This window comes from Petromyzon marinus, chromosome 6 (assembly GCF_048934315.1).
Source record: "Petromyzon marinus isolate PM22_M1 ecotype Great Lakes invasive population chromosome 6, UKy_Petmar_22M1.pri1.0, whole genome shotgun sequence".
NCBI lineage: Eukaryota > Metazoa > Chordata > Hyperoartia > Petromyzontiformes > Petromyzontidae > Petromyzon > Petromyzon marinus.
Window position 1 is genome coordinate 14,114,596 of NC_133672.1, and position 13,657 is coordinate 14,128,252.

The following is a 13,657-nucleotide window of genomic DNA, read 5'->3' on the forward strand; positions in this document are numbered from 1 at the left end:
TGGCTAGCGTTAGCGGCGATTGATATCTGAACCGGTCCTGGGTAGCCCACCACCCATCACCAACCCACATTGACTAGCGAGGTGAAGTATGGTCAAATAGCTCCCATGATCAACACGGCATGGAGAGGCCCTCATCCGGTAGTGGATTGACAACGGGCTGTGTTAACGCATTTAATTTGGTATTTTCACATTTTATTATTTAGGTATGCAACATACACAATGATTTATTCTTGTGAATAACTTAACAGCACGTTTAATGTCTTTATCACTGCATAGTGTGTAATAAATTAACATAATATTACTATATATGACATTCCATCGCGTCACAGGGCCGCGGCGATTAACTTACCATCACTGTGAGGTGTCCTGAATCTCGTGGTGAGTCGTGGCCAGTCGTGGCCAGGGGCAGCTCGCTGACCGCACGTGGAGAACCCGTACAGTAATTGCCACCTTTCTCGCTGGTGGCATTACGATTTGTGTCCACAGTCGTTCAGACCGGCTCATTACCGTGAGAATGCTGACGTATTTGCGTTGCACGGGCGGTCGCTGTTCGTGCTCGGTCCGTGTTTTCCAAGTTTGCCACTCCTGTTGGCCCGGCTGACTGACCAGCAACTGCCATTCTCTTGGAACTGTCTACCGGCCGAGCGATATCCCCACCCACCATGGATCTAGGAATGTGCAAACCTGTTTGTTCACTTCGGCCAAGTTCTGACTGCCCCCATGCGTCTGTAGTCGAACGCTTTGAGTTGCTTAGCAAAAACGGCCAGCGCGACAACTCAGCTGTTGCTTAGCTTTGCGCATAATTTATGTTAAGTTTGGTTCCAGTGTACAGGATGGCACGTATTGATTGAATTTGTTATATTTTCCATATGTGCGTATATGTACAGAATACATTCTCTTGCAGATGTAGCATTTAAATGCTCAAGAGCACACCAATTCTTGGGTTTTAATTTAAGTGTTGGCTTGAAATTGTGTCATTCATGTAAAAAGCTCGTAGAAAGTTAATTGGACAGATACAATACATTTACTTGCACTCGACACGATGACATGTTTTAAACAAGTTTAATTTTTATTGAGAAAAACGTGTTTAACAAGCATTACATGAAAAGCATGAGAAATATTAGTTTTTTTAAGTGTAGCAATTTCTGATCAATTTAATCAGAAAGACGGTAAATGATAGATCGGTATCTTCACACTTTGCAATCAACCAATCTCAACCCAGCCAAGAGGCAGTTGTGCTGCAGATAGGGCAGCACCCTGATGAGTCTGGCCGCCCTGGGTGCGACTTTGCCCTGAGAGGCGCTGTACCCGGTCGGCCGAGGAAATGGTCGGAGGCCGTGGCTTGACCTGTGAAACTGACAGGCGAGATGCGGTGGCCACCGGCTGTCAATTCATAGGTCAAGGCCCGGCCTCGAAGCCTTGGGTGACTTGCAGGGGCAGCGTTGCTGCACGTTGACGACGCACGAACGACACTGGGAGCACGCGTGGGGCCACTAGCTCGTTGCGTTGAGCACCTTAATTGAACATTTCCATCGGTTTGTCATTTAAAAGCGGTACAATTTTAAAAGGTAAAACGACTTGAGCTGTTCTTTTTTTATAACAGGGCCCACAAATGCTTGTCTTAAGCGATGGCTAAAACGCATTGCGTTGACTGTTTGTCCTCCGCTGCTGGTGGTGGAGACATCGCCACATTTTTACTGAAAAATCCGACAGAATATAACATTTCATTACACCTGAATCAGGCCCCGAGGGTACGCGGAGAACATGCTAACCTATTCTTTAAAAAAAATTAAATAAAAATGTAAAAATGTATTAAAAGACCGCTTGTGTTGCGATCAAAACGTCGTGATTTTTTGCTTTTATTTTTAATTTATTTTTAAATTTTTATTACATTTTTTTTTATCAACCGAGAATATGAATTACTGCAGTCACGAAAGTTTTAAGTCAAAACATGCTAACCGCACACGAACACCGTCTGCACAAAAAGGTCTTAACGTATTATACATTTCACTCATCCAAGCCTGCAGAAATTACGAGGCCGTAGCCCTGGTGGCTGGGCAGGCACCTGGGTATGTGCAGATTTCCTCGAGGGTGATGATGATACATTGTGGCAGCAGTCGATGTTCAAGTGAATGTCCATCAAAAGTAACAGTAACTCCACTGGGAGCGATGGAACATCCACATGGAGTTGCTGTTACACCTGATGCACACTGTGGGTGGCACAAACAGCTGCTTATGCGTCGTAGGCGATGCCTTCTTTTCGTGGCCGCCAGTGCCGCCATCCTGCGGAGGAAAACACGCTCCGACCCTTGACTTGCTCTTGACGCGAACGCGCACTAACGCCGCCGCATGGCCGTCCATCAGACACCGACGAGCGATTGACTCGCGAAGGCAGATTGCAGTCTCGCTAAGTAATCGACCAAGAGTAATATTGACGTCGTTTATTCAAGGCCAAATTCTTCCTTGGCTAATTTCGTCCCTTGCCATGTGGGAGGGAAGTCAATGCAAACGAATTAAATCCACACACAAGCTCAATCATCCATACGGATGGCTCTGCAGCCGACTCGCCGAACTTCTACGCACTCTCCACCTCGTCACTTACACTGCGACCCTCCGAGGGCCACAGGAAGGGCTCCACCAGTGGGTTTCTACAGCAGCCACAGTCAAACACGCAAGGTCCTCTTTCTGTCCCCCACCGGGCACAATTAAAGTTAGCCGGGACACCAGCGCCCGGGCTCAAAGTCTAAACACGACGACGGCAACACGGCGAGGCCCTTAAATGGCGGACACGGCCGTGTGTTGTGGGTGCAGGACTTGGGGAGCCGTGAGCGCTTGTGCAACGCACAGGGTTGGCACACAACCTAATTAAGCACGGACTTTCAACCCTGCTGCTGAAGCAGCGAGGGGGAGTGGTTAATACGTCCGTCGAAGCCTCCATTTTGGCCTAAAATTGCAAATGCACACAATTCCAAAAAGGTGCCTTCTTCGCCTTACCTCTTAAGAGACCTGTTGCCGTAGACACGAGCCCAATCTTCAACTGAGAGGCGCGTGGGTTGTTAAACGTGGACCATGCGCTTTACGACCGATCCATGTCGCAACGGCTGGGCTGGGAGCTTGTAAAATTGGCTGTTCTCCGCTGTCCTTGTGACCCGCGGTACATGCTCCATCGTGCCGGAGAGGGCCTTATCGCGGTGGGGGGGGGGCAATAAAGCAACCGCCGCCGCCGTAGTAACGACCACGGAGCAAAGTTCCCACTACCGCGAGTTATGTAAACTTGTTCTACCACACCCACGTTTTGTTAGTCTTCGCCTTTTTCTTTTGTCGAAGCTATGAACTGTTTCAAAAATAATAATTTCCAACAGCCCCATCTGGAGAGCACTTTCTTTTTGTTCCTCGCCTGATGTCTCTCATTTCCGTCCCGAAGTGTACAACTTGCGTGCGTTTTCTCGATAAGGGAACACGCACTGGCAAATGAACAGATGGTGCGACATCCCAATTCACACAGAGCCGTGTTGCCAAGGACACGACCTGTGGTTATTAATTAGTCGCGTGCGGCGAATCTATTTCCTGAGCTTAACGTTTTGTCATCGCAAGCGAGGAGACTCGAACCCTCCGAGTGCACCTCGGGCAGTTTCCCCTGCGTCTGATCCTCGGCTATGGCAGCCCTCGCCCACATTTAGCAAACGCACTTGTGCGCCGTGACTTCGCCCCTGGGGTCGCCACTTTGGTTTTACCTTCACTCTGGGCGGTTGTGGGGCTGCCCGGGGGGCTGGCGAGAGACCCAGCAGCTGGAATGACGAGGCTACCCCGTGCCAGCCGGTGCCAGCCGGTACCGCCCGCGCGCTTGCGTGTCGGTCCCGCTCGCTCGCTTGCTCAATCGCTCGCTCAATCGATCGCTTGCTGCTCACTCATCAATCCCTCACTCGCCTATTCACTGGCTTGCTCGTTCACCAACTCGACCGCTCACCTGCTCACATGCCGCTTATCCGCTCACCTGCTCACCTTGCTCCTCGACGCACTCACTCACTCGACCGCTCACTCACTTATTCACCCACTTATTGACCCATTTGCTTTGCCACTCGCTCACTCAACCAGTTGTTGAATCGCTTGCCGTACCACACACCCACTCACTCGCTTACTCACTCACCCGTTCACTCTCTCACCTGTTCACCCTCTCACCCGTTCACCCTCTCACCTGTTCACCCACTTAGTGACTCGCCTTATCCACCCAGTCAATCGCTCGCTCACCAGCCCACCACCTTCGCCACCCACTCACTGAACTCGCGCACGCACTCGCCCACTCACTCAACTCACTCACCGACTCTGCCCGGACTCCCTCTCGTAGGGAGGTGCGCTCTGCTGATATAACGTGCCCCCCCCACCGCACCCCGCCCGCTTCCCAAACTACGTGGGCCGATAACGGACGATAATCATTAACGAGCGATCAAACATTTGCTCGTCTCCTTCCCTCCCGGTTAGGGGGAGCCATGTGGCATTTTAAATATACCTGTATAGCTTAGCCCTGCCTGCCGTTGAGCCCTCGTTGGCCACAGCCACCAGCCAACGAGTTAATGCTCGTTCTGGCTCGAACTTGAGCCAGTGCTGTAGAAGGGTTGAATTTTTGAACGACGTTTGAAGTTTAGAGCTTGAGACTGCGCCGCGTGCGCTTTGCTGCTCGATCTTACAGGGTGTACTGGTCTACTTGACCCCGAGCCCTTGGGCAGCGCTTGCCCGAGTAAACTTCACTGGGCAGCGCTAGCCCGAGTCAACTTTACTGGGCAGCACTAGCCCGAGTCAACTTCACTGGGCAGCGCTAGCCTGAGTCAACTTCACTGGGCAGCGCTAGCCCGAGTGAACTTCACTGGGCAGCGCTAGCCCCAGTCAACTTCACTGGGCAGCGCTAGCCCCAGTCAACTTCACTGGGCAGCGCTAGACCCAGTCAACTTCACTGGGCAGCGCTAGCCCCAGTCAACTTCACTGGGCAGCGCTAGCCCGAGTCAACTTCACTGGGCAGCGCTAGCCCGAGTGAACTTCACTGGGCAGCGCTAGCCCGAGTCAACTTCACTGGGCAGCGCTAGCCCGAGTCAACTTCACTGGGCAGCGCTAGCCCGAGTCAACTTCACTGGGCAGCGCTAGCCCGAGTCAACTTCACTGGGCAGCGCTAGCCCGAGTCAACTTCACTGGGCAGCGCTAGCCCGAGTCAACTTCACTGGGCAGCGCTAGCCCGAGTCAACTTCACTGGGCAGCGCTAGCCCGAGTCAACTTCACTGGGCAGCGCTAGCCCGAGTCAACTTCACTGGGCAGCGCTAGCCCCAGTCAACTTCACTGGGCAGCGCTAGCCCGAGTCAACTTCACTGGGCAGCGCTAGCCCGAGTCAACTTCACTGGGCAGCGCTAGCCCGAGTCAACTTCACTGGGCAGCGCTAGCCCGAGTCAACTTCACTGGGCAGCGCTAGCCCGAGTCAACTTCACTGGGCAGCGCTAGCCCCAGTGAACTTCACTGGGCAGCGCTAGCCCCAGTCAACTTCACTTGGCAGCGCTAGCCCGAGTGAACTTCACTGGGCAGCGCTAGCCCGAGTCAACTTCACTGGGCAGCGCTAGCCCGAGTGAACTTCACTGGGCAGCGCTAGCCCGAGTCAACTTCACTGGGCAGCGCTAGCCCGAGTCAACTTCACTGGGCAGCGCTAGCCCCAGTCAACTTCACTGGGCAGCGCTAGCCCCAGTCAACTTCACTGGGCAGCGCTAGCCCCAGTCAACTTCACTGGGCAGCGCTAGCCCGAGTGAACTTCACTGGGCAGCGCTAGCCCGAGTGAACTTCACTGGGCAGCGCTAGCCCGAGTGAACTTCACTGGGCAGCGCTAGCCCGAGTGAACTTCACTGGGCAGCGCTAGCCCGAGTCAACTTCACTGGGCAGCGCTAGCCCGAGTCAACTTCACTGGGCAGCGCTAGCCCGAGTCAACTTCACTGGGCAGCGCTAGCCCGAGTCAACTTCACTGGGCAGCGCTAGCCCGAGTCAACTTCACTGGGCAGCGCTAGCCCGAGTCAACTTCACTGGGCAGCGCTAGCCCGAGTCAACTTCACTGGGCAGCGCTAGCCCGAGTGAACTTCACTGGGCAGCGCTAGCCCGAGTGAACTTCACTGGGCAGCGCTAGCCCGAGTCAACTTCACTGGCAGCGCTAGCCCGAGTCAACTTCACTGGGCAGCGCTAGCCCGAGTGAACTTCATTGGGCAGCGCTAGCCCGAGTGAACTTCACTGGGCAGTGCTAGCCCCAGTCAACTTCACCGAAAGCGTTAGGTCCTCCTCCTTTCCAGCAGCCTTGAGCTCGCCGTACTGTCTCGTCGCCGTCGCACGACATAACTCTCCCCAACGCTGATACATGTAATGCACAACAATAGCACAGATACGACTTTAATAGTCCTCTTCAAAAGACTTACCTTCCCGTACCTGGAGGCTGTAAAGAGCTTTCCGGAGTTTATAATTACTTTGGCTCGGTTAATGTTTGCTCAAGATGTGTCACGGATGAAACCTGTCAAGAACCCATTGTACTCGCCACCTCTACGCCCTTGCTATGCTCTGTAAACTGCAACGGCCCAGTACAGTTTCCACTGGGACCTCTGTTTGCCTGGTCAATGTGACCGCCCGGCCGCTCGGTGCTCACAACCTCGCCCGCGTGCGGTGGTGCCTGCGGTCACGTGTAATTTTCGTGCGTGCGTGTGCGTGCGTGCGTGCGTGCCGCTCCGTCCAGGCACACGGTGGAGCACGTGTGCGGGCTCGTGGAGGAGCACGGCAGCGACTGCTGGTGGAGCCTGCCCCTCGAGGAGCTGCTGCCCAAGTCCGTCCGGGAGAAGGTGGGACGGGTGGCACGCTACGCCGCCACCTCCCCACCGCCGCCGCCGCCACCACCCCATCTTTCACCCCGTAACCCCCAGGCGTCCAGCTCCACCTTGGCATCCATCCCGTGCAGTGTCGCCCACGCTATGGCACGCGGCCGGAAACGCGGCGACACACGAGTGCGGTGCCGTTGCCGGGCATTTGCATCGAAACCCCGGCAGTTTGTTCCCGTTGGGCGACGTTCCGCAGTAGCCACCGAGACCGAGTCGGACATCGGAGGTTGCCTCGCTCGGGGCCGTGGCCACGCCCCGAGCTCCCCCGCCGCTGCAGGCATGGGAGCGGAGCAGGTGGTGAACAACGCTCCGCTAGCGCCGCTCTCCCACGGCCTTGATCGCGTGGCACTGAAACTCGCAGGCAGCTTCGTCTCCCTCCCGTGTAGAATGACATCCATCACGGATATATTAGTATCAATTACAGGCAGGCTAGTGTCTGTGACAGGTAGATTAGTATTCGTCACGGGTAGGTTAATATTCCTCCTGGGTAGCGGAACGTGCGATTACAGCCGTTGTCTGTTCATAAAGGGAGACCGGACCGGTTTTGATGAATTACTGACCCATTTGAACCATATCACACATTTATAAACTGCTCCCAACGATCACTTACGGTTGAATGATGATCAATTGAAAGGCCAATCAGCCACGAGAGCAGGCTTGGTCGCTCTATGCTGTGTGTAGTATGTTGTGCTGTCATTGTAGTGTCTATTCTTGTGGTGTGTTCTGAGGTGTGTAAGTGTACAATAATACGTGGCATATGGTCTTGCATACAGTGCGGTGCACAATGTTTTCAGGTGTGGTGTGAGGTATGTGTGTGCGTTGTGCGGGTATGTTGCGTGGTACATGGTGTCGCGTGTGCAGTGCGTATGTGTACAGTACATATGTGTACAGTACACGACGTGTCATGTAGTAGTGCGGTGTGGTTTCTGTGTGTAATGTCTGCGTGTGTGTTTGGTATATGTACGGTGTGGGGGAGAGAGAGCGCTGCGCTACGAACCTAGCGACCGGAGTTCGATTCACGCTCGCAGTCAAGACCAGTGACGATTATCTGAACCGGTCCTGGGCCTCACCTAGGACGACTTGGCCTCAAATGAGTACCTGGTGCGGTGGTGAACAATGCCACCAGGGAGACGGCTGGGCATTGTGCTGGCCACCTACCTCATTGTACTATTTGCCCGCCTTGATAGGTGCTCGCTTACAGAATTTACCCCAACAGTCTGTTGAGCCTATATACGGGGGGGGGGGGGGGGTGGGAGGGATCTCTGTCTATGCACGTGTACAATACGCGGTATTTGCTGTGGCGGTGTGTGGTTGTATGCGGTGGTGTCTCAGAGCGGAGTGAAGGGCGACGTCGAATTCGTCAGGGGAGATGACATCATGGACATTTGGTTCGACAGCGGCACCTCCTGGGCCTCGGTCCTCGAAGGTGACACTTCCGGGTTGGGGTCAGAACACCGGCTCGCCGCCGTAGCACGTGCGAGACGTCACGCTACGGGTGGAGGGCGGGGGGGGCATCTTACGTTCGCCCGAAGCGGGAGGGGTTACTTTCCACGATGTGATTCTCTTGCCGATTCCAGTTTTAGTTACTGAATATGCCCAACGTCTTCAGATCTAAGCATGCCCCAATCTGGGTGATTATTTAGATAGGTATACTACGTGTTGTAGGTGGAGCTCTCTGAGTGTTACCCCCTTGTAAGCGTGGTGGGTTTTCTGAAGGTACTCTGGGTTCCTCCCACATGCCAAACGCTGAATGGAATTGGCCAAACATCCCAACACAGCATCTATCTGAAAAGAGTTTTGGGACTTAGTGAGGGTTGTTCTGCATAAAAAAAGGGCATTTTAAGTGTTGTCATTTAACGACGAGGTTCGTTTCGTACACTCATTCAAAATACAACATATGTTTCATGAAGCCTTTTGTTAACGAGAGTATAATGCAGCCTATTCCGTAAAAAAAAAACCCACCCAAAGTGGACTTTTACACTTTTGTCATTTACAGTGTTTACGGCAACATGCCGAGCACATCGCTGTCACGTGTTGTAAAACCCACGGTCTCGTGGGGGCCTCGCGGACGCGTCCTTCGATGACTTTTGCAAGTTGTGGTGCCCGCGCAGCGTCTGCCTCCGTGTGAGCTATCGCATGGCAAACTCCGTCTTCAACTCCTCTTGCGCCACAGTCATCCTAGCCTGATGCGACTATGGCCATAGGTCTCTGACCCACAGGTGCCAGGGGTCATGGGTGTTGTCAGCAGCAGAGTGCGGCCCCGCAGGACAGTGGCTAGTGCTGGCAGAGTAAAGGTTGCGGGACTTTAGAGCCGCGGTTAGTGCGTGGCGGTGGCACACCTTAGCTTGCTTGAGATGGCTTTCCTGAAGTCGTAAAAGTCAGCGTTATATAAGCGTGACTGATTGTGAAACCTGTCTCTCCTTATCTGCCGAGCAAAGGACGAATTTCAGGTAAGGTGAAGTATTTTGGTGTACAGTCTTTAAAATGTAAGGTTCAAGTTCCACCGTAGTTACAAATGGTTTACGTAAATGATGCACACTCATTCTTTGATAACATAACTGATCTTACTGCTATATTCAGCCAGGCGGTGCAGTTCCATTCTCGCAGTCGTAAAGTTGTGAGGTTATATCTCGGCACAGCCGTCCCTTGGGTACGGCGAATCGGGGCGACTGCTTTGAGGGGCCCCACGCTTGGACGTCACGGTGTCAGATGTCATAATTCCAATTTATTTTGAAGGCATCAGGGGGGCCCACACCGTGTGTGGGATTGGTCCCCAGGCCCCGCAACCCCCCCTCCCCCCCCATGGACGGTCTTGTATCACGGCCAGAGGGCTTCTCAACCTATCATCGTCCGTCCATGACCATTAAATGAAGTCGAACCACTTACCTATTCATCCTAGATTGTTGTTCATCATCCTTTGGAGAGATTTGTCCTCACCATATGAATGTAGATTTTTTTTTCACCGACACTGTTCACTACCTTGCGATCTGATATCACAATTTTGAGGTTCATGATTTGATTAATAAGTCACAGACTGACTACCCCTCGAATATTAATTTTTATTTCCTTAAATATTTAACTTGGCTAATCCCTTGAGATGGAACAATCACATTTGCAAAGGTGTCCAGGGTGCCAAGTGACACACGTAGCAGATACCGAATGACGCGAACATATACAAGCGTGTGAACATACACGATCATTTCAGCCCACTGTTTCCAGACAGTCTTAAGATACGGTCGCATTTATACGCACCGTATGTCCTCATCGCTCTGTGACGGTATTAAACGCGTTTGCCTTGGCGGTTTACGGATACCAGGGTGGGAGGAAGGGCAATTTGAGCAACAGCTGGCGACGAAGTTGTGCGCGAAGTCGCGCAGTTTGAGCGACGCGCGGCACCGCGGGCCCGGCGGTGACGTTTAGCGCGGGGCGCTCGCCCCCGTGTGTGTCACGCGCAGACGTGGACCAGCGGGCGGACCTGTACCTCGAAGGCAAGGACCAGCTCGGCGGCTGGTTCTACTCCTCGCTGCTGACCAGCGTGGCCGTCAAGAAGAAGGCTCCCTACAAGTGCGTGTGGCGCCGCAGCCAATGGGTTGTCCCCCCCGATGCCGTCCCTGACCCCAACGTTTCGCCCTCTCGGTTTTATGTTTTCTTGACATTTGCTAACGGCACACCCCGTCGACACGCCCAGTCACACGCCAACTCACGTGCTGCAGGGGCTCCGTTTGGCGTGATAACTGCAACCTCGGTGAGGTTTTAGTGGATAAACAAAGGATTATTAAACATTTTAGCATGTCATATTGTAATAAAGCATTGATTATGGCTTAACACGTAGGCTTTCGTGACCAATATCCATAATAGAGGTTTTTGGGTGAGATTATGGTGTTGTAGAATATGAGATAAATGCGTAACAGAAGGGATTAACCTCTTAAAGATGTGATGTCTACACAAGTGCCAAATTACATACAACGATGAGCTCTGAACTGCTGTGCCCTGTATACTGCTGTGTCATGTACACTGCTGTGTCATGTACACTGCTGTGTCATGTACACTGCTGTGTCATGTACACTGCTGTGTCATGTATACTGCTGTGTCATGTATACTGCTGTGTCATGTACACTGCTGTGTCATGTATACTGCTGTGTCATGTATACTGCTGTGCCATGTATACTGCTGTGCCATGTATACTGCTGTGCCATGTATACTGCTGTGTCATGTACACTGCTGTGCCATGTATACTGCTGTGTCATGTACACTGCTGTGCCATGTATACTGCTGTGTCATGTACACTACTGTGCCATGTATACTGCTGTGCCCTGTATACTGCTGTGTCATGTATACTGCTGTGCCCTGTATACTGCTGTGCCATGTATACTGCTGTGTCATGTACACTGCTGTGTCATGTACACTGCTGTGCCATGTATACTGCTGTGTCATGTATACTGCTGTGTCATGTATACTGCTGTGCCATGTATACTGCTGTGTCATGCATACTGCTGTGCCATGTATACTGCTGTGTCATGTACACTACTGTGCCATGTACACTGCTGTGTCATGTACACTACTGTGCCATGTACACTGATGTGCCCTGTATACTGCTGTGCCATGTATACTGCTGTGTCATGTATACTGCTGTGCCATGTATACTGCTGTGTCATGTATACTGCTGTGCCATGTATACTGCTGTGTCATGTATACTGCTGTGCCATGTACACTGCTGTGTCATGTACACTGCTGTGCCATGTATACTGCTGTGTCATGTACACTGCTGTGTCATGTACACTGCTGTGTCATGTACACTGCTGTCATGTATACTGCTGTGCCATGTATACTGCTGTGTCATGTACACTGCTGTGTCATGTACACTGCTGTGTCATGTACACTGCTGTCATGTACGCTGCTGTGCCATGTATACTGCTGTGTCATGTAGACTGCTGTGCCATGTACACTGCTGTGTCATGTAGACTGCTGTGCCATGTACACTGCTGTGTCATTTACACTGCTGTGTCATGTACACTGCTGTGTCATGTATACTGCTGTGTCATGTACACTGCTGTGTCATGTATACTGCTGTGCCATGTATACTGCTGTGCCATGTATACTGCTGTGCCATGTATACTGCTGTGTCATGTATATTGCTGTGTCATGTATACTGCTGTGCCATGTATACTGCTGTGCCATGTATACTACTGTGCCATGTATACTGCTGTGTCATGTATACTGCTGTGCCATGTATACTGCTGTGCCATGTATACTGCTGTGTCATGTACACTGCTGTGCCATGTACACTGCTGTACCATGTATACTGCTGTACCATGTATACTGCTGTGTCGTGTACACTGCTGTGCCGTGTACACTGCTGTGCCGTGTACACTGCTGTGCCGTGTACACTGCTGTGCCGTGTATACTGCTGTGCCGTGTATACTGCTGTGCCGTGTATACTGCTGTGGCCTGTATACTGCTGTGCCGTGTATACTGCTGTGTCGTGTACACTGCTGTGCCGTGTACACTGCTGTGCCGTGTACACTGCTGTGCCGTGTACACTGCTGTGCCGTGTACACTGCTGTGCCGTGTACACTGCTGTGCCGTGTACACTGCTGTGGCGTGTACACTGCTGTGCCGTGTACACTGCTGTGCCGTGTACACTGCTGTGCCGTGTACTCTGCTGTGCCGTGTACTCTGCTGTGCCGTGTACTCTGCTGTGCCGTGTACTCTGCTGTGCCGTGTACTCTGCTGTGCCGTGTATTCTGCTGTGCTGCTGTCACGCCAGGTGGCGCAGCAGTCAGGACTCTTGACTCGCAAGTGAAAGTTACTCATTGAAATTCCAGTCGGGGGTCAACCCGGCCAATCATCTGTCCCCCGGTCGATAAAACTACAACTACTTTGTGTGGGAAGACACAGCAGTGATCGTCCTAAGGATAGACTTGCCCACAACATGGAAATGTGTAATTCTTCACCAATTGCTTAGTGGGGGCCACCACTGTAATTGACCACGACCACGTTGCACCGTTGTGAGGGAGCGGCAATGCGGTCGTATAGGGCACTGCACCTTGACTGCCGCAACCCGAGTTTGTGATCCCCGCTCGCAGCCACCCTTCAAGCAGAGGGACGCTGCGACTGACGGCATTGCGGTAGCGCGTGTCAAACGACAGGGTGGGCGTGCACCACAATGCCTCGGTGGTCTCGTCAGGGATCATAAACTCATCGTCGCGCGAACTCCGGTGGTCATCCTCGGCAGCGGCTTTTGGCTTGCCATCGAACAAAGATGGTCACCGCATCGCGCGCTTTCAGATGAGCTCCAGCCGTCTGGAACACTCTTCCGATATTAGGAAACCATTGGAGCTATGCGCTTACAATCTAAATTGAAAACGAATTCCTTTCGAACTTATTTTTGTGTTTAGTTCGTTGCCTTTCCCCTCGCACCTCCGATTAGCACAGTTGGCTTCGTACGGTGCGAAAGAAGTTCAACATGCATACACGCATACATGCGTGCCGCGTGCTTGACGCTCGCTCCGTTGCCTTGCGCCAGGGCTCTGCTCGTGCACGGTTTCGCCGTCAGCGAGAGCGGCAAGAAGATGTCCAAGTCGCTGGGCAACGTCGTGGATCCCGACGTGGTCATCAACGGCGGCAAGGTGCGTGACGCCCCACACAGGCCACGACAGGGGCCGCACGCCGCTCGACGGGTCACCGCCGCCGCAGCTGAACGATATATAGCGGACTGATGTTGTGGGCGATGGCCCGGCTTTGGAGCAGACGTGGAGAAAGGGGGGGCAGCT

The 13,657-nt window shown here is 52.8% G+C and overlaps 1 protein-coding gene across 2 annotated transcripts in view; it reads left to right on the plus strand.

Moving 5' to 3' along the window:
- IARS2 (isoleucyl-tRNA synthetase 2, mitochondrial) overlaps window positions 1–13,657 on the plus strand; it is a 32,123-nt gene that overhangs the window by 12,678 nt on the left and 5,788 nt on the right. The window contains exons 13-17 of one of the 2 annotated variants that reach the window (XM_076065098.1): window positions 6,746–6,848; window positions 8,217–8,310; window positions 9,323–9,334; window positions 10,340–10,448; window positions 13,411–13,513. In XM_076065098.1, coding sequence (XP_075921213.1) covers window positions 6,746–6,848; window positions 8,217–8,310; window positions 9,323–9,334; window positions 10,340–10,448; window positions 13,411–13,513 — 421 coding nt within the window. The remainder of the gene's footprint in view (window positions 1–6,745; window positions 6,849–8,216; window positions 8,311–9,322; window positions 9,335–10,339; window positions 10,449–13,410; window positions 13,514–13,657) is intronic. The other variant, XM_076065099.1, reaches the window with a different exon arrangement.